Source organism: Macrobrachium rosenbergii, chromosome 41, assembly GCF_040412425.1.
Source record: "Macrobrachium rosenbergii isolate ZJJX-2024 chromosome 41, ASM4041242v1, whole genome shotgun sequence".
Classification (NCBI taxonomy): Eukaryota; Metazoa; Arthropoda; class Malacostraca; order Decapoda; family Palaemonidae; genus Macrobrachium; species Macrobrachium rosenbergii.
Genome location: NC_089781.1, coordinates 42,920,454 through 42,943,196, shown reverse-complemented (window position 1 = coordinate 42,943,196; position 22,743 = coordinate 42,920,454). Strand labels below are relative to the sequence as shown.

General features: G+C 35.5%; 1 protein-coding gene across 2 annotated transcripts in view; it reads left to right on the top strand.

Moving 5' to 3' along the window:
• The window catches only part of LOC136826833 (uncharacterized), a 181,047-nt gene that overhangs the window by 110,721 nt on the left and 47,583 nt on the right, over nt 1-22,743 (top strand). For both annotated transcript variants that reach the window (XM_067084313.1, XM_067084312.1), the window contains 2 exons: nt 18,524-18,751; nt 21,186-21,328. In XM_067084313.1, the coding sequence (XP_066940414.1) occupies nt 18,524-18,751; nt 21,186-21,328 (371 nt within the window). The remainder of the gene's footprint in view (nt 1-18,523; nt 18,752-21,185; nt 21,329-22,743) is intronic.

Sequence of the window (22,743 nt, the reverse complement as noted above, 5' to 3'; positions counted from 1 at the left end):
AAAGTTCAGATAAATATGAATTGCATAATAAAGAAGTAAGAACAAGTAAGGAGAAAATGGATGAAGATTATGAAATGAGGGCTAATCTTAAAGACACGGTGGTAAAAGGAGTAGATGCCAAGTATGCAAAACTTGAGAGAGTGGTCACTGGGACAGTGAGGAGTGTTTATGGGTACAGGGAGTTAGGAAGAAGGAATGACCATAAAATGTTGGGATGAGGAAATAAAAGGTTTAGTAAAAGAATTAAAGGAAAGTACTTGTGATGTAGATGCATGGCAGAAGACATGATAAAGTGTAGGAATGTTAATAAAAATGAGTGAGAAACAGAAGGCCAGTAAACAAAACAGTTAAAGAGAGGTAAAAAAAAACATAGGGAAATGTTAAGGAGCAAACAGATTTTAAAATAAAGTTTTAAATAGAAAGATGCTGTCTGAAAGATGCTGGTCAATGGATTTAATATTTTCAAGGATAGGAGATTTGATATACCAAGTATTATCTGGAGTCATAATTGCCAGGATTATCGATGCCAGATTCATTCTATAAATATCAATTTCGGATGAAATAAGAAAAAATAAAAAAATAGTTTTTGAAATACTAAAATTCACACTATAACAGTAAAATGTGAATTAAAAATCCTAGAAATATAATTTGTTGCAGAAAGCTTACAATTGCAACAAATTTGAAATCTCTATTATTTCTGTAACTTGCATTCCCTCTAAGAATCATGGCAAGGACATAGTTGCCATTGCCACATCAGGGCTCAGAGAGAAATCAGTCTCTATAATACCCAAGACTAGGCTCTCGAGAAACAAGTGCTTCCTAGTCAAGGGGATGTTATGTCCACACTCTTCTAACAATTATTTCATAGTGCAACTGCGAGGTTTACCTCCTGTTACACCTTTCAAACCTACCTACTCTCAATTTTCTTTCCAGTGCTGAATGACCTCATAGGTCCCAGTGCTTGGTCTTTGGCCTAAACTCTATATTCCATTCCATTCCACTACCAAAGAGTTGTGTATGTGTGTACACAGGCATCAAAACTTTCTCCCTTGTTCGAGGCATATCGCCACGTTTCCAAGAGGATATCTCATTTGTACTGGGAACTTTCTGGATAACATTGAATTTCTGATGTTGTGTAAATGAATAAATGAGGAACCACTGTATATATATATATATATATATATATATATATATATATATATATATATATATATATATATATATATATATATATATACACAAACATATATATGTGTGTGTCACACAAAAATAGGACTTATAATTTGCCTACAATGCATGCAAGAGAGCTTGCTATGAAAGTATGCTTGATGCTACAGGGTTTGGGTTTATGCAGATATATATATATATATATATATATATGTATGTATCTATGTATATATATATATATACACATGTATAGTACATACATACATACATACATACATACATACATACATACATACATACATACATACATACATACATACATACATACATACATTTGTATATATATAGAAATTGTGATGTAGTCACCATTTTTTGTTTTTACCACCAATTGTTATGAGATCTTTTCTTTATTTCTTTTATAGTTGCCCATATAAAGAAGTTTATTATATCTTTTATAGTTGCTTTATTATTCCTAGTAAAAATAACACTGTACATAAACAAGTTAAGTATATATACAAGTTAAGTAGTATGAATACGAATCGAATTGTGAGCCTTGCTTTCTTCTCAACTCACAACTGGTGAGGCTCTTGACCTCACTCTCTGCATCTCTGTCTTCTACCTATCTGCTTCTTTTTCTATCTGCTTCTCTCTCCCTTCAAACTTGCTTTTTGAAGGTTCTTGAAAAGAAAATGCCCATCCCATCAATGTGCGGGCAATAGCTTCTGTCCTGCCTTGTAAACGTCCTAAGTGGTTGGAGCTTATCTAATGACGTCACCAGAAGTCTTTAGGTTCTGGCGAAAGTTGAAAGGTTAGCTCACAGGTAGGTGGTTAAACATATTTGTTGTGATTGCTTTAGATTATACTGGCACCCACGTTTTGACTACATAATAATAACACTTTTTGTTTCACTATTCATTCTCTCTCTTCTTTCTTTGTCTATCTTTAGTCTATTACAGGTTCTCTCTCATTTCATTTTCTCTCTTTTATATTTATGCTATTTCTGACTAATATTCTCCCAGCTATCATTACATCACTCGATCACCTACCAAACATTGTCTTCAGTGTTTAATTAAACATAATAAAATGGATACAGTGGTAATAATTAAGTTGGCAATAAAATGCAACAATGGACATAACAAAAATTGTTTCTCCAGTTGTGGAGAAAAAGACATAAGTTCATTAAAACATTCTCCAAAAAATAATCATATCAAAATATCAAACGTATCAAGTATATTAAATGAACATATGAACAATAAACATATGAACAACAAACATATGAAATTATCATCATGTAAGAAATGATGTTAACATCAAATGTCAATTATTGTTATTATTGAGTTCTGTCAATATCCCCTGTATTTTTCTGATAATAAGATTTCTCACTATTCATAAAATTGGGGAAACAGTTTCCTTATAGTAGAAATATTCATCAACATAGTTCAAATTTTCAAGTTTCTTTAATTCTAACTGAGACAACTTAAATTCATCTATTTTATATGAGTAATTCTTATATGGTACATGTTTGTTGAATTTATATGTGTTGTGAAAAGATGAGGTTGATAATATAATTGGTTTGCTATCACTAACTGACATGATGTTGTAAAAGATTTAACATTTTTAAACTTTACTTCTGTGCTAATGTTGTGACATTTAATTTTAGCTACTATAATATTTAGTGAAAATACAAAAATTTCTTGATCAATTATGAGTGCTTCAAAAGGTTTATCATAGTTTGTGGTACATACATCCTTTCCTTGGTTTTGGTTTAATACAATTTCTTGAATACAGGAATAAGCATTAGTATTCTTATACAGGTTATCAAAATTACATATATATTCTTGTTCTTTTAACAGAATATACTCATTAAATTGTTTATCAGTGAAGAATGACAATAGTAGAGCGTGTTCTTCTAATGCAAAATGCCTAACTGTTCCCTTTTGAATGATTACTTGTTTACCAACTATCATAGGAAATGGGTACACAGCGATTAATGTGTTTGTGATCCTAGTATTGAAAGGTACAGCTAAAATAATTTTATCATAAAGCACTTTTGCACCTGTTAAATTATAGTACATGATTACATCATCCACAAGTGGCTGAAAGTGTTTTTCCATGATGCAAACTTAATAATGTCTTCTAATTCTTTAGGAGTGATTGGTGTTGGGCTCAAAATACCTTTATAAGCAAGCAAAATGGCATTTAATGTTTTTATGTTCCTGTAATATCACTTCACTTTCTAGAGCAAATGTATTTAAAAACTGTATGTTTTCCAACTTATTCAGTTCTTTTGTTACATTCTGATTGACTTCATTTATAAAATTTTTCAGTTTTTCTATTTTTTCTGCATTTTGATTTTGTGAGGTAATCACTTTATTTATCTCTGTGACTCTTCCTGCTGCCCATTTTTCCAGTCTGTCTGTTCTTTCTTTTCATGTTCTACATTTATATATAGGTTTCACTACATACTTTATATTCATGATATTTTCAGGCCAACACCCATATGTACAGTACATATATATACACATTTAACTCTGTCAGTTTCGTAGATTATATTTTTTGTTTACAACATTATCTACAGCATTTTCATGTCTTATGTTATCTATCTCTTCAGTGGACCATGGATCTGTTTTTACTACTTTTATATGATTCCAATAAACTACTTTTTCCTTTAGATCACTTTCATTAATTACTCTATATTTGTTCAATTATAACACTTCTAAAACTCTATATGGTCCAGTGAACTTGGGAGAAACCTTTACATTTAGCCCCTTTCTAGAACATGATTTTGTACATAAATTTGAGTACCTACTGTAATGTCTGCTTTAATGGTACTTTTATTAAAATATTTGGCATGAGTGTTATGAACATCTTTTAATTTTGCCCTTGTTTTCATGGTTGTCTCGTAATTATGTCTGGTCTTCCATGCAACATAGTCATCATAGTTATAAGTATGTCTGGGTGGTGTTGCATCATCTAATAATGTGTTAGGCATTCTTTTTCTAACAACCATATAGCAAACAATGTGGGGATTTTCCTATTGTCTCATTTACAGTATTATTCAATGTGAACTGTGCGTCTTCTATTACTAAGTCCCAAACTCCTGTCCGTGGGCTCACTAAAGTTTTCAGGATACCCTTTATTTTACGATTAGTTCGTTCTACTGCTCCATTAGAACTTGGTTTATAAGCGGTTGTTTAACACTTATTTATTTCATAAAATTCACATATTTTCTTTAAAAGATCACTAGTAAATTCAGCAGCATTATCAGAAAGAAGAACTTGTGGACATGAATGCCTTGTGATAATTCTAGATTTAAGAGCTCTTGCTACTGTGGCTGCATCTCTGTTTCTTACTGGTACGATTTTTACATATCGAGTTAGATAGTCTAATATTTGTTTATTTCCTCTAACAGTCCTTGGAAATGGACCTAAAAAGTCCATAGTTACTACTTGAAATGGATTTAATTCTGATGGATATTTTTCAAGTGGTGTGTACCTGAAATACGTTACCTTTGTGTTGATTACAAAGTTTTTGGCATCTTCACTACAATTTGGCCAAAAATAATTTCTGGTTATGATTCTGCTTGTCTTTTTAATTCCTGGATGTCCTGCTAACTTATATGAGTGTGTTAGTTCTAAAACTTCTCTGATTAATGTTTTTGGGATGTATAGTCGAGAACAACCGTTCTCCTCTGTTGGTCTTTTATACAACAATCCATTTATTAAATGAAAACCAGGTTTTAAGGATTCATCTATTATTAACTATCCTAATATTTGTCTGATTTCTGCATCTTTTCCTTGTTGTATTTTTACTCTTTCTAGATCTAAATCTACTACTTGACAACTAAAACAAAAGGTATCAGTTGTAATACATTTTTCTGCTTCTTCTTGAGATCTGGATAATGCGTCTGCCAAGGTGTTAAATTTCCCTGGAATATATCTGAATTCTGAGGCAAATTCTAATACACTAATGAACCATCTATTGAACTTCATGTTGTTGGTAAAGGCTCTCTTTTTAAATAAGTCACAAATGGGTTTGTGATCAGTAAGCACATTAACCTTATAACCTAAAAGTATTTGTCTAAATTTCTTTAAACCCCAATATAAAGCTAAACATTCTCTTTCTGTGGTACTATAGTTTCTTTCTGCTGGGTTTAAAACTCTACTAGCATAATGTACTGCCCTCATTCTAGTTTTGGCTTTTTGTAACAATACAGCTCCTAGCCCTGTAGGTGAGGCATCACAAGCTAAGTAAAAGTTTTTGGAAAAATCTGGGTAGACTAAAACAGGACTAGATGATTCGATGAATACAGCACACTTGGCCAGTGGCTGAACACTGAGGTGTGTACCTGAAATATATTTCAGCTGTTGACCTTACATGTTGAAATAAGGTACTTCAGTGCGCCAAGTTTATTTTCCCTCCTCCCAGACAGGACATACAACCGACTTTTTACAAAACCTTTGGAATTACTCCCCAATTTAAAACCCCAGTGCTACAGGATGGACTTGGAAAAAGCTCATATGACCTGCGTACGTCATCATTTTCCAAATTTATCTCTTCCAGCGTGCCCTTTTCACTTATCTCAAAGCATATACCGAAAGGTTGTTGAATGTAGTTCTAAAGAAAGACTCACAGTGATACTGAATTGAGGTGAAAATGAGGTGACGTTTCCCTGCCGTTGCATTACTTCCGACGGGTGACGTGGTGGACGGTTTCGACGAACTTTCAGACGACGAGGATCGTCCCCGGAAATGCTATCGTGCTTTGAGGCATGCTATATGGGTTTCGAAACAGGCAAAGGTAATCACCGACGCCTAACAGCACCCTTATTCCCTATTTACATATGGATTGTAATTCGCTCCAAAGTTCTGTTTCTGGTGTTCATCCCAATATTTGGAAGCTTATTTCAAGTTTGAAATAAGAAGAGCGCCTCGCCCAACTTAAAAAGTTCCGTTTGAAGGAGGTCACGAAATACCAGTTATAAGGAAGTACAAGGACTTGAACGGAAGTTTGAAAAATATCACAACCGTCCATTATACAAATATATCGTTTATGCACATAACCAGTAAAGCAAAATACAACAATTGAAACTTAATTTTCATTAATTTTTGACAAGTTTTGAATATCTTCATGTGTCATTAAATGCTCTGGTGAACTGTGGTCTGACTTTGCAAAGTCCCTCCTTATATTATATACTCACTAAGGGACACTTAAGAATTACATGATCCTCATCCTGTGCTTCTCCACAGTTACAAAGACGTCTTTCTCATGGTCTTCTAGACCAACGTCCGGTTTCTATCTTGAATCGATGAGAACTGCCTAGCCTTGTTCTTGTATAGGCTAATCTGTAGTGTTCTCGGCTATTGTAGACAGTTGGTGCTGGAATTTCAGGGTTAAACTTCTTGTAATTTAACCAACGACTTAATTCAATGTTTTCGCTTACTTTCTGCAGTAATCTGACTATTCAGTCGTGACTGGGTCTCCCTGGATTCGCAGTGATGCTTGGGAATATACTCCCATAGGAGACTGCACTTCTGTTGCTTTATTAATCAGTTGGTGAAAGTAAGTTTGGTTGTAGCCAGGTCGTTCCATTAACTTACCCAAAAAAATTCAATTGCCTATCCGTGATATTAGTAGTTGCACTTCCCAAACCAATCTCCAAACAAGCCAGTTCCGTGCACACGGTATTCCTTACGCTTAGGAGATTTTTTAGTCTCAAATTAAATTTTATTCGCCAGCTCCATATTCAAGGTCCACCAGGGTTCAGCATCATAAAACGGGGAACTGTTCAATGCTGCAGACCATACCTTTAATTTTACATAAAAAGGTGCGTCATTGTTTTCCCCCAGAAATGATTGAAATTACTGATTATTCTTCTTACTTTGACGCTTATGTTCATCCCTCGACAATTATTGGGGTCCAAGGGATTACCTTTCTTGAAAATCGTATACAACTTTGATTTCGTCCATTTATCTGGATAATATATATAAAATATGAGATTTAAGATATAAATTAAAATGTCAGTCCAAGAGTCGTCCAGCAGCTTCAGTATCCCTGGAGAGCTTCCATCTGGTTCAGCTGCTTTGTTTCCTGTTAACAATCTAATTAAATCTAGTACTTCTCTTTCTGAAATGGGATCGTCCAGTATTGGGGTGTAAACATCATTCAGGACGTTTTGCTTGCTACAACTCCTGACAGAGTTGCTTTCAGGAAAAAGCGTCTCAAAATTTGTAGCAAATGCCTGACTGGATGGTGATTCGTTAGTATTTCGATCAAATGTCGCCCTCCAGTTGATAGCAGACCATAATTGGCGTGAGTCCTTCTTTTCTATCAACTATTTCCATCTGTTTTCTTGAGATACTTGTACATCACACTGCCTTGAAGGCTTCCTTGTAGTCATGGCATTTCTTAAATTGAGTTATCTAAGTTCTCACAAACTGTTCACAACAAATTCATCTCCATCATGGGGTATAATAAGCGCCCCGGGATCCGACATCACAAAAGAAAAAAATTTCTCTACATCCAGTCTGTTTGGCCTAGCTACCCTTTTGTTGCAATCGGAAGTCTCATTACATTCCAAAGATGATTTTAACAAAGCTAATCGTTCTATTAAACTTCTGAATAGCAATGAATCATTCTTAATTTTAACAATTATACTTGCATGATTTGAATCAGTTACAATTTCAAAGTCTTCCAGGCAAATAAAAGATTTATGTGAGCACAGTGCCCAGTCTATCTGCGATTTCCATTGTTGACCTTGACGGTAAAATAAACCATCATTCAAAGTCAACAATCCTTTTTCAAATGATTTACAGGAGTAAGATTAAAATTTACACACAATTCTCGTATCATTTGTCCATGATTATTAATGGTTAGGTCGGGGTGAGAGGTATATGCAATTCCATAATCATGGTTCTTAAAACTCAAGATTTCCCATTCTAGAATTAAGATCACCAATAACCAACAATTTGCACCTAGGATTCATCATTCCCTGCTCCTGAACATATGCAAAAGATCTATGACTAAAATAAAGGGAATCATGAGGAGGAATGTAGACTGCTCCTAATAATAAATCTAGGAATAAATGATGGCGAAACCAAATTTGATCAGGAAGAACATTAACATCATACAGCACAACTGAGTTTCAGATAAATAGGATTTCATTAACAGTGCAACCCCTCCTCGCAGGTCTTCCCCAGAAACTACCGTACTTCTCATACACTTAAACCCAGGGACAGAAAATGGATATGAAGTTTTAATTTAAATTACCTGTATATGTACAGTATCAAACTTTAAAAGAAAACTAGCGACATTTGTTCTCTGTAATTTAGAAACATTACCATTCAAATTCCAAAAACAAATATTTATAGAAAACTACCTTCTCCCTCCAAAAAATGATGTATTGAAACAATCCACTACAGTACAATGACCTCTCGTTTTACAGCATTGTAACGAAAATTGAACCCTCGGTTTTCTGGTTTCTCTTTTTCTCTTCTTTCTACTTTACGAAGCCTTTCCAACTCTCTTCTAACGAGTGGATGTACATCCTTCTTTACACAAATTCCCATGAAAAATCCTCCAGCTTCTTGCAAGTTATTAGACCTCAAATACACTGTTTCGATCTTCTCTTGAATACAGTTTTACTAAAATTACCCTGTTCCTTCCTGGAACCACGTTTCCTAAGCGCTGAAATTCCTGTACATGCACATTTGCCTTTTGCATCCTCTGAAAAACTTTTGATAATTTTTCTTGGTCTTCTCCGATGAAATTCATAGTTCCGTCTGGCTCCGTCACCTTCATGTCATTTCCAGGAACCCCGAGGAGGAGGAAACGTTGATACTGCATCAATGCTTCCCTAAGCTGCTGGTTTTCTTTCTTGATCTCTGTGATACCACAATCCAGTCGTCTATATAAGACTTGGAATTCTAGGAATTCTTCTATAAGAAAGTCTAGTTTTTGTTTCAAATTCCGTAAGTCTGCCCCTGTTTTAATCTCAGAATTGTCACTCAAGCCTAATTTGGCTGATTTATCTCTATTTCCGTAAGTAGCATTTCTAAAGCCTTCAATAATTCATCCTTTTTCAGTTTTTGGATTTCATCATTACAAAAGTTTTGGCATCTTCAGGCTGTGATGCGTTTTATCCAGCTGGAGTAACCATTTCCTCTGTTATTAGGCAATGCCATTTAAACTATTAGCACTCATGGTCAACAGTAAACAATACCTTTGCCATGGCAATCAAAAAATTCTGGAAGAGGGAGGAATGTGATAGTGTTTTCTACTATGCACTTTCGCCAATACAGTGCTATTTACACCTCTTGCACTTATGTCACAGTCATCAGGGGCACTTCAGTGTTAATTAAATGAGCTTGCACATCATAATAGTAGAAAAAAACCATGAAATATCACAAAAGAGACAGGAGCCAAGGTTTGTGTATGTCCGTGATATTCTTCTTTTTATTATATTTCACTCATATCATTAATTACTTTTAATTGTTAGTAAATACATAAAGAGTGCATTTTACTGTCATTATCATAAATAACAGGAAACTCAACTGTTCTGATTAGCATAATGGAAAATATTCTGAATAGAGTATTGGAAAATATTCTAAATGCCATAAATACTGGTTTTAGTTTATTTGAAGCTGTGCGAAAATTTTAGGTCAGTTCATTCCCGGGAGTCAAATAACCGATTGTGAACTAAACAGAATAGCAATTAACTGGGGCTCAGCATGAATCCGGACCGATGTCGGCTTTATTGATAGTCATCTCTGAAGATGGCTAAGCAATAAAGCTGACATCGGGCAGATTTACAACCTATATAACACTCACACATACACATATGTATATATATGAGTTTACATAAATATATATATATATATATATATATATATATATATATATATATATATATATATATATATATATATATATATATATATATATACACACATACATACACACACACACACACACACACACACACACACACACACACACACACATATATATATATATATATATATATATATATATATATATATATATATATATATATATATATATAAGCAAATACCACGAAGGAAAAGTGAAAAAATGGAGTGGTTGCTAGGCCTTTCGACACATGGTCCTTCACTAGCAGACTGATGAAAAATATAAAAGTAAGGGCACAAGAGACCTCATACAATTGACAGATGACCTACAGATATCCCTGAGGGTTGGGATTATAAGGAACAGATGCACCTGGAATTTAACACGGTTGAACAATTAGTGGACCTACCAAAACAAAGATAAATCCTTGAGAGTTTTTACAATGGATTAAGCCCAACTGGCTCGAAAGCAGGGAGGAGTCAATTAAATGATTATACAGGAAAGAGACTGACCACCAAAAGTGGCCTTAAAATCAATTAACTGATTACATATTTATAAAAGTACCACACTTAATATATTCTCCACTTGGTAAGCAATAACAATGAATTCAGTGCCACGATGTCAAAAGCCACATAGCAGCCGCAAAGCAAGTAGAGACGGAAAAATTTAATGAATTAAGAGAGGCTAGAATTTCTTTCAATCATTCTATTCCGGCTGATTGGAAGGACTCGCTGCGACTAGAAATATACGGAAAACTTCGTAGGATTACAGATACCCTAACAAGGAAACTAGACAGAAAACTCAAAAATCTTATTGACAGCAGTGACTGGACTAATAGTGCACATAATGATTGTGTTGTAAACTTGTCAAGTAAACAAATAAGTGAAAATGCTGTGAGTGCACTCGGATATGGTTTATCCTTCTTTATATCGAATAGATCCTCTGCTTTAACGATTGCGTCGTCCCTGTGTAAATTCGAAAAATATTGTGACCTTCCTCAAAATATTGTGATCTTCCTCAAAATCATGTTGATATAATTAAAGGTACTGTTTATGGGGCTGCCAATGTTAGTCTTGAAAGTAATTTCCCTGTTTGCTATAAGAAAAGACAATACATTCCACATCACAAAAGCTAAGTCGAATAGTATTGTAATTTTAGATAAAGCTGACCACATATTGTGTGTGCAATCCCTACTGGATGATAATACGACTTACAAAAAAACTAACGAAAAATCCCCTTGATCAAGTCACAAAAAATGTCAATACCACAGTGAAAAAATCCTTAAAGATAAAAAAGAATTAATATTTCAATTGTTAGTAAAATTTCCCTCTTTACCTTACTAGTGCGGATTGGTAAAACCACACAAAGAAAATAATCATATGCGGACTATTATCAGTACTGTTGGCTCAATATCATATAAACTTTCAAAATACATTACCAAGCTCTTGTCCCTGTTACTTGGATTCTCACATATATAATTCACTAGATTTAGTTGATAAATTAAACAAAATCACTTTTTGCCCCACTCATAGATTTGTTAGTTTTGATGTTTGTTCTTTCTTTACTACATTCCTAATAGATTCTGTTTTAGAGTATCTTAGTAGCGAACTAATCCGTTATGAATTAAACTCTACCTGTAAATCATATTATTTCATTCACTAAGTTATGCATTTGTGATTGTAAGTTTATATTCAATGGTGAATTCTACAAACAAATATTTGGTAGGGCAATGGGCAACCCTTTATCCCCGCTCCTCTCAAACTTGTATACGGAATTTTTTGAAAAATTATATTTACCCAATATCATTTATACTCCTTTAAAGTTGTATAAACATGTTGATAATATTTTAGATGTTTTGCCTGCTGGTATTGATGTAAATGATTTACTCTGTAATTTGAAATAACCAGGTACCATCCGTTAAGTTTACTTTAGAATTAGAAAAAGACAGTTGCCTCCCTTTGTTACATGTTTTAATGCACAGAGAACCATTTCAATGCAAATTCCGTATTTATAGGGAACCAACCAACAACGTAACTTATGTTCATTTCTATTCAGACCACCATCTTAATATCAAATTATGAATTTTTCTTCTATGTTTTTACGAGCATTGCGCATTTTCAGTCCCCAGTATTTGGAACAAGAAATCGAATACATGAGAAAAATAGGGGCAGGTTTATGTTACCTTTCACATACACTAGATATTTGCTATAATAAAGCCCACAAAAATTTTGTAGTGAATTTGGTGGTTTTCAAACCATAAAACCATTGTTAAAATCTTTTAATGTCAACCTTTTTTTTCCTATAATAACACACTAAAAGGAATGTTAATAAAAAAAATAGCCATAAGGAAAGCAACAACATAATATGTAAAATTCCATGTTTGGACTGCTCTTCTTTTTATATAGGTCAACCTAGTAAAGATTTAGAAGTGAGAATTAAACAGCATAAGTATTCAGTCAAAACTGGGCAGACATCCAATGCAATATTCATTCATTTAAGTGAAAACTCTCACAGGATCAATTGGACTGACAATTCAGTGATTGCCAGATCAAAAGATTTCTCTTCAAGAAAACTTCTAGAATCTGCAATTATACAGCTTACTTCCAGCTGTAATTTCAACCTTAGCCCTGGCATGTATTATTTGGACCCCTGTATTAGTAAAATGTTCAAGAATTACCTTAAAGATGAAATCACTGACTTAATTACTAATCAGTTACCTTATATATATTTTCTATGTATTTGTATGTTTAATAGTTTTTGAGAATGTTCATTTTGCAAAAATTGTTATTGTTTACCAAAAGGAGAATATATTAAATGTTGTACTTTTATAAATATGTAATCAGCTTATTCATTCCAATTCCATTTTTAGTGGTCAGTCTCTTCCTCTGTATACTGTAATCCTTTAATTGACTCCTCCCTGCTTTCAAGCCAGTTGGGCTTAATCCTTTGTAAAAATTCTCAAAGATTTACTTTTGTTTTGGTATGTCCACTAATTTTTCAGCTGTGTTAGATTCCAGGTGCATCTGTTCCTTATAATCCCCATCCTCAAGAATATCTGAAGGTCATCTGTCAACTGTATGAGCTCTCTTGTACCCTTACTTTTATATTTTTCATTAGTCTGCTAGTGAAGGACCATGTGTCGAAAGGCCTAGCAACCACCCGGTTGTTTCACTTTTCCTCATGGCGTTTGCCTTTATTTATACATTCATCATGTTCCATATCTTCACAAATCAATTACACACACAGACACACACACACACACACATATATATATATATATATATATATATATATATATATATATATATATATATATATATATATATATATATATATATATATATATATATATATATGATGAGTGTGCTTTTTATACGTTGTATATAGCTGGTGAGGGAGTGTTCACCCTCCACCCACACAGATCAGTGCCCCTGGGAGCGAGGGGGTGTTTGCTTCTCAGGCAGATAAACCCTTCGAGAGTGAAATGGCTGGGAAGCATGCCGGCATGTGATTGGCCTCAGCATAGCTGAACCTTTCGGGTGTGGGCATGCAGGCAAGTTAGCTGCCCACTGCGACTGCAACACTGTGGCGAAGTGTTCATGTAGTTAGCCAAAGAAACCTTAATGGACTCTGATGGAAGAGGAATGGGTCCCAGTCCCGTGCAGTCCTTAAATGGGCTGGGGGTGCTAAGAATCTCACGGTCTCCTAATTCTTTTATTCATGCTAAAAATACTATCAAAATTGGCAATTAGAATGTGAGAACGCTAAATCAGGATAGCAAAATTGAAGAGTTAGTGACAGTTTTTCAAAGATATGAATTAGACATTTGTTCTGTAACAGAGACCAGGTTAACTGGAGTCGATAAATTGGATTTGGAGAATTTCAATTTATGTTTGTTGACGTCTGGATATTGGGATGGAATGCAATATCAGGGAGTAGAATTGCTGTTGGGATGCAAGGCAAAGAAGGCTCTATGTGAATGGGATCCTATGGATGAGCAATTGTTGTGTACATGGTTCAAGTCAAATCATGGGAACATCAGTCTGTTTGTGTGTTATGCACCCGCTAATGATGCACCTGATGAAAGGAAAGATGCACTTTATGGGAAAGCTGCAGGAAGGATGTTTTGATTTGTACTGGAGACTTCATTGCAATAATGGGCTGCTCGAATGAGGCATTTGAGGCTTGTATGGGTAAGATGGGTGTCGGTGGTAGGATAAGTGAAAATGGAGTAAAGTTTGGGAGTCTCTGTCTAGCAAATGACTTGGTCATTGGGGACACACTTACAGCATCACAATATACACAAGACAACGTGGGTGCCACCATGTGGAAAATATAAAAATCAGATTGATCATATTGCTGTTAGTAAAAGACATAGAAGCTCTTTGTTAGATGTTCGTGTAAACCGGGGAGCAAATATTGGTAGTGATCATCATCTCAGCATTACAAAAATAAGACTTAAGCTAAAAAGTCAGAAGAAGGGAAATCCTCTTGTTGATAGATACGGTATTGATATGCTCAGAAGGGAAGGAGAGGAAAAGGAGGAATTTATAATAGAAATCAGAAACAGGTTTTTGTTGTTGGAAACATTGGAGGAGGGAGGGAGAAGTATTGATGAGATGTCGGGGGGATGTGAATGAAGCTTTGCATAAGGCTGCTGGTTGTACGATCAGGAGACTCAGATTGAGGAAAAAAATATGGATATCTGAGGAAACATGGGGTATGATAAAAAAGAGAGGTGAGGCAAAATTGAGGAGTGAGATGCATTTTGTTAGTGATAAAGATCTTGAATGAGCAAGAACCAAGTACTTGAGTTTTGATTTAGAAGTTAAAAGACTAACTAAGAGAGATAAAAGAAGATCTGTTAATGAAAAGGTTGCAGAAACTGAAAACTTATTTAATAAAAATGATGGTCAGATTCAGAGGATAGCATATAAAGCAACTGGAGAGCTGAGTGGCAGTGCTGGTAAGCGTAAGGATATACCAGTCAGGGATATGGAAGGTAATTTATTGACCAAAAATGTTGAAATCAGAAACAGATGGAAAGAGCACTTTGAGACATTTCTCAATAGACCAGTCCCTCCAGAAGAGGATATACCGCCTGCCCAGGAAGATTTAACTTCTGATGAAGGTGAGATCAGGCTAGAAGAATTAGTTAAGGTAATAAAACAGTTAAAGTTAAAGAATTATAAGGCAGCAGGAGAGGATGGTTTATTCCCGGAAATGTTTAAAGTGGAGGAGGACAGATTAGTATTTATTTTGAAGATATTATTCAGAGAGATATGGGTGACGAGGATAATGCCATTAGGTTAGAAGAATGGTGTGATCATTAAAGTTCCAAAGAAAGGAGATCTTGAGTAGGTGTGGTAATTGGAGGGATATCACTTTGTCACCTGTAGCCTTGGAAATTTTCAGTATTGTTGAATAGGTTGAAGCCAGTGGTTGATGGTATTCTGAGGGATGAACAGGCCGGTTTTAGAATGGGGTGGGGTTGCAATGATCAGATCTTCATAGTTTGGCATTTAATGCAGCAAGCTAATGAAATGAAAACTCCGTTAAGACTTTGTTTTGTTGATTTTGAAAAGGCCTTTGATAGTATTTTGAGACGGACTATGGGAAAAATCATGAGGCATTATGGAATACCGGAAAAGTCTGTGACAGTTATCATGAACATGCATGAGGGCACATCTTGCAAAGTTATGATTGATGAGTGTTTGAGTGATCCATTTGAAGTTAAGTCTGGTGTGATTCAGGGTGGCATTCCGTCTCCTCTGTTCTTTGTATTGGTCACAGATTACGTTATGAGAAGGGTTAAAAGAGAAACGGATGCAGGTATACTCTGGGAAGAGAATGGGAAACTTCTTGACTTGGATTATGCTGATGATATGGTTTTGATCAGCGTTGGACCAGAAATGATGCAGAGAGTGTTGGACTGTCTAGTGAGTTAAGGTCGAAAGGTTGGTTTGGTTATTAATAGTGGAAAAACTGAAATCATGAATATGAATATTGAAAATGCACAGGATTGTTTAATTGAAGGCTTGGTTGTAAAGCAAGTGGATAAGTTCAAGTATTTAGGTACTTATTTAGATAAGGATGGTTCTCTGAGCACAGAATTTATGGAAAGATTAAAAAAGGCTCATCAGGTAGTGGGGATGCTTAAAAATATTTGGAATAATAGCAGTTTTTCTGTACATACAAAAACCAAAACTTATAAGGTAATGGTTAGGGGTATTTTGATTTATGGGCATGAGTCATGATACAGTACAATGACTTCGTATAATGAATTCTTAGCATTGAAAATAAGGCACTCAGAAGAATATTAGGAATTAATTGGAGGGATAGGATACCAAATAACAGAGTTAGAGAAGTAACGGGGTTGCAGCCAGTCGATGAGTATGTTAGGTTCTCACGCTGGAAGTGGCTAGGCCATGTGTATAGAAGACGGGGAATAGTACGAGATACACCAGGGTGGGTTGCCCTTGGTAGAAGAGGTAGAGGTAAGTCAAAGGAGACGTGGCTGAGAACAATGGAGGCGGGAAGCAGGAGACGAGTGTTGGGGAGATCTTGAGGAGTTAGCCCAGGACATAATGTGGTGGCATGAGTTCATCAAGGCCCTATGCATTCCTGTGGGTGCCACAGGAAATGATTGATTGATTGATTGATATATATTTATACGATGGACTCACTCCACCACATTCTTTCCTGGGCTAACTCCTCAAGATCCCCCCAACACTCGTCTCCTGCTCCCCTCCTCATTGTCCTCAACCACGTCTCCTTTGGCTTGCTTCTACCTCTTCTGCCAAGGGCAACCCACCTCAGTGTATCTCATACTATTGCCTGTCTTCTATATACGTGGCCTATCCACTTCCAGCGTGAGAACCTAACATACTCATTGACCGGTGCACCCCCGTTACTTCTCTAATTCTGTTATTTGATATCCTATCCCTCCAATTAATTCCTAATATTCTTCTGAGCGCCTTATTTTCAAGTGCTAAGAATTTATTATCTGAAGTCACTGTACTGTACCGTGATTCATGCCCATATATCAAAATACTCCTAACCATTACCTTGTAAATTTTGGTTTTGTATGTACAGAAAAACTGCTATTATTCCAAATATTTTTAAGCATTCCCACTACCTGATGAACCTTTTTTAATCTTTCCATGAATTCTGTGCTCAGAGAACCATCCTTATCTAAATAAGTACCTAAATATTTAAACTTATCCACTTGCTTTACGTAAAAACCAAGCCTTCAATTAGACAATCCTGTGCATTTTCAATATTCACATTCATGATTTCAGTTTCCCCACTATTAACAACCAAACCAACCTTTCACCTTTACTCACTAGACAATCCAACATTCTCTGCATCATTTCTGGTCCAACGCAGATCAAAACCATATCATCAGCATAATCCAAGTCAAGAAGTTTCCCATTCTCTCCCAGAGTACACCTGCATCCGTTTCTCTTTTAACTCTTCGTTATATATATATATATATATATATATATATATATATATATATATATATATATATATATATATATATATATATATATATATATATATATATATATATATATACAATAATAATCTTACACGAATATAGAGACTACAATTTTGCATACAATGGCATACACGAGAGCTTGTCGATCACGAGGTCCATCTTTTGAAAATAGCTTTGCAAAAATCCACACACTTCTGCTTAATCCTGCTGATAATTTCATTACCTCTGACAAAGAGGTCGTGCTTTCGGTTTGGTTTAATTACGTGCTCGTCTGTTTCTTCTCTGTTTTCCTGTTTGTCTGCTCCACTGTTTCCTTGTCTGCTCATCAGCAGGATTAGGGTGTGTGGATTTTTACGAAAATACCATCAAAAGGTGGACCTAGTAACCGGCAACAATGGATAATGTTGGGAGAGATAAGAATGTAAGGTTTTGAGAAGGGACCTTTTGGGGGCTGAAGTGCTAAGCCTAATACAAATGATCCAGAGTTAAGAAGCGCTATCACAGTAGATTACAGTAACCAAACGAAATCATTATTTTGTGACTGAGAGTCACTGATTAGAATATTTCAGCAAAAGGAAGACTGTAGCTTTTGAGCGAAGGTGACCTCTTGTTTTAAAATGTATTAAGTAATAGATTCAGTCCATCCTACTATATAAGCTGCAAAGGGCCTACACACATGGATTTCATTTTCATGACATTTTATTTTGTTGTCCTGAATGTAAGAAGTTTCCTTTGCCTAGAGAGCACTGAGCTGGTGCCGATGCCAAGTGTATTTGCAGTCTGAAGAAAACCACATTCTAGTCAAATGGCTTTACTGAATCGCTAATCCTTTCATTGCTGAGAAATTAATTAGCATTTGATAGTTCACTGTGTAGGTGCTGCAACATGAGCAGTATCATCAGTCTCCATTTATCATGACTAGTGAGATTTTAAATGTGCCTTATTCCCAAAAATATTAAACTTCTTTTGTATTTCTATTTGCAGGCATTGATGCCCCACCCTTAGATGACTGCCCTCGTGATGAGGTGAAATTAGCCAATGGTCGCTGCTACCAGTTGTTGACTCAAGGCCCATGCCTGCTTACCCATTACACAGTACTGGACCCGATAACCAAAAAGGCTTACTGTGGACCTCGGCTTTGTTCTCCAGACAGGATATTTGTTTTCAGCAAGCAACTCTGTTATGATCCAAGAGACCCCGAAATTTGCCCAAGTAAGTTTGGCTCATTAATATATTTTTTCGTCTTAGGTTACATGAACACTCGTCCTAAACTTAACATATTGTTTTCCCTAATCACCATAGGTTATTACTCTGCTATATACTGTATGTTGAACAGAATTCTTCGGTATATATTTTATTGTCATGGCCAATTATTTCTAACTCTCGTAGATTTGTACAGAAGTCTTCTCAACGAAGATAAAATAATTGTTTGAAGGTCTGTTACCTGACCTGAACTAAAGTCAGTTAATTTCATTGGATATGTCAAAGATGATGAACTTTCTAATTATATGACAAGAAAGTAACTTACAATTTGATAGTTGTAATGTTCTGACCGCGAGAAGAAGATTTCTAGGAATCAGAAAATCCTTCCCAAAGGTGTCAGCTCATTCGTGCATTATTCACTAGTCCGCTCTTAAATTTTGCTTCGTTTTGACAACTATTGAAAATCACGTTACTTTCATATCGATTCATATTGCGCTATTTTGTATGGAATAATAATCTTAAATCTTAATTATCATTTAATAATTTATTGAATTTTAATAAAATTAAATTTCTTTGCTTCATTTTACTTAAAAATTACGGATATCCCAGTTATAGTAAGCTCTCTTTTCTTCTTCCGTCTTGTGTTTAGTATCATATTGTTTTCATACTGTTTGACACCTTACTGTACAAACTATTCCTTATGCATTAGCATTCCTGGTAATTTTGTAGGTCCTCTGGCCAGCCTATTACTTCAAAATCTCTTTCCCCATTGACTTCTGCTACAATTGGGCGCAGGAAGATGAGCTAAGCCATAAGCCACCCACCTCGTTAAAATGACTATTGTTGTTCCATGACATCAGCTGTGGTACTAGGCTCTTAAGACATCTCCCATTTTGTAAGGTCGCTACGACATTGAGACTCACTTCCAATAGGCAAGGACTTCCTGACGTCTTCTGAAATGACAAGCCTACCACCAAGGGGCATCAATGAGCCTCCGTAACCGGAGATCGACGGTATATCGGGAAAAACAAGAGATACGGCTCAGTGGGATACGTGGACCTTGGTGGGACACTCCGCTAGTTGAAAGCGGAAACTTAAACATTACATCATGCAATATGAGCGTATCGTACGTTTTACACCTGCTTCATTATGATCGAATGGGTCTATGAAATCATTTGCAGGAAAAAAGAAGTTATAATTCTTTATGAACTTGTTTTTAGTATTTAGTCCGTGATATTTAGATGTTCATTAATTGAAACTACTTAGGTCTATTCGCGTTTCTATATTATTTATTTTTACCATCTTTTCGCATTTCTTTTAGCATGCTTAATATAAATTGTGCTTCTACACTCGCCTAGTTTCAAAACTTTCTCTTCAGCCAACTCACTGCATCTTTCAATATGTTCCGTACAATACACGTATGTAGGGGCTGAGACGCAGTCATTTTTCAAAGAAGCAAGGGTTCCAGCAAAAACATTTTAGGTGTTTAGGACCCCTTTTTTTAATTTGAAACGCTTGATTCCCAGAATATATATAGTTGGATGCATACACAAGCTTGCGTTTTGCTCAACACGCGCTTCAACATGCCCTCTTATATTAGTCTTCCATTACCATTGGTACTGGTTCGGCACGCACTTTAAAAATACGTGCCAGGGCATTTGCGCATAAATTTTGCTTCGTTTTGACAACTTTTGAAATCACATTATTTTCGTATCGATTCATATTGCATTATTTTGTATGGAATAATAATCTTGAATCTTAATTATTATATAGTAATTTATGGTTTTTTTAAGCAACGCATATGAAGACCGAGTTTTATTTATTTTTTTTTTTGTTACTTAGTCAGTGATCTCAAGAAATTTTGTTTTCTTTTTCTCAGCTTCCCTGGCTTTCCCTAAAAAAAAAAAATAAGCTTACTTTTACACATTCGTAGCAAACACTGTATCATTCCAAGAGCAATATGTTTGAACAACTGTTACCGCGATAGTTAGGTACTGTAGTCCGAAATGGTAGTAGGGCCAGGCAGCTGAACACTAAGTCAATGAGAAAAATTTGAGTTTAGTGCGTTATGCTGCCAATTATTGTCACACAATTAGTGTTTGAATACTCTGAATGGAAGGACGCATAGCCTGTAATTATTAATCCATCGATTTATGTAGTATATGTTCACCATTAGGAATGGCAAAGGGTAAAAAGACAAAGCACTATTTGTTGCCTTCCTACTACAGTGATAATGCAATGTTATAGCACTGCATCATCACTGCTAACATTAAATTTTGATATACGAATATGAATTTTTCACGAAGAAATGTTGGTACGGTTAATCAAAACTGCCATGATAGCAGCTGTAGGTTGCTTTTCATGTCCTGCTGTCTGCTACCTTAAGGATGTCAGGTTTTCCTTACTCCTGTGCTTAGTACTATGTGGTTAATGTTTTTTTCAGATGGACTGCAACTGTTCCAAACTAGCTATGGGACTCCAGTTTGCCAATGCCCGGATGGTACTTACGAGGTTGAAGATGATGACCAGGACGAGAGTTCCTGTGAATCTTTACTCACATCGAGCGCTTCATGTCTCCCGGGCCAGGTAAAAGGAAGGAAGCAAAGATTTAACGTTATTTGAAGATAACAGGTCTTCTCATTTGATCTGGTCTGACATTTTTCTCTCTCTCTCTCTCTCTCTCTCTCTCTCTCTCTCTCTCTCTCTCTCTCTCTCTCTCTCTCTCTCTGAAAGTAAAAGTACATGATGAAGAAAGACACTGCATAGTTGATTTGGAGTTCATAGGTGTAGAAAAACGGAAGTATTGCTGAACTGTGTTTTGAAAGCTGTTTCATTGTTGAACATCCCGAGTGTATGAGAATGGAGTCTTAGTCAAATTGTGCCCTGAATTGTATTACATTGTTAAAGTGCCTGGATGGGGGAAGTCTTTTCGAAATGTGCTCTGAAAGGTGTTGCAATATTGTAGAACCCAAATGTATGAGAAGGGAAAGAATTTTGTCGACTGTGTTCGGAAAAGTTTTCCATTTTTGAAGCGCCTGAATGTATGAGAATGGAATACTGTCAAATTGCGTTTTGAAAGATGTTTCATGGTTTCATGTCTGATTTTAAAATTATGAAGAGACATTTTGAATTGTTTTAAAAGGTATTTCATTACTGAAATGTCGGAGTGCAGTAGTCGGGAGAAAGTATTGCCAGTCATGTTCTGGAATGTCTATAAGAATAGGGAGCCTCGTCAAATTTAGTTTTGAGGTGTTTTTCAGTGCAGAAGTGGTTGAGTGTATGAGGTGGAAAACATAGTCAAACTGTGTTTTTAAAGATGTTTCATTGTTGAAGTGAATGGTGTATGACAGTGAAGAGTCTTACTGAGCTATGTTCCGAAAGGTGTTCGATTGTTAAGTACCTGAGTGCGTAAGAATGGAGAGTGTTGTCGAACTATATTCTAAAATGTGTTCCAACGTTCAAGTGCCTGAGGGTGCGAAAATGGAGTCTTATAAACTTGTCATTTGAAAGCAGTTTTATTGTTGAAGCTCATACATGTATGAGAATGGAGAAACTTGTCGAATTGCGTTTTGAAAAAATGTTTCATTGTTGAAGTGAATCTGAATGAGCATATGAGAATGGAGCTGTCGAAACTTCGACAAGAGAGATTGTACTTTTTCGCGAGTTGTGGTATAGTTTATGCATCCTGTTTAAATTTACGTAAAGTGGAAATGCGTATTATGCAGAAGAAGGATATTATGTGTTGTTGTGCTTGTATTTAGTAATGAAAAGCGTTGTTTTGGCTGTTTAGTGTATTTAATTGTAAGTATACGGGTAATAGTACTTAACTACCAGCATCGGTTGTTTGTCCGGTGGTTAGTCGAATGTTTGGTATTGGCCAAAGACGGTTGTGACTTCAACTTGTGAGAGGCAGTCTCTTCACATCCTTGGTACAGTGTGGATCAAACTAGTGGGGACTCATGAAAAGGGAATGCAGCCATAGTAGTCGGTGCCTTCAAATC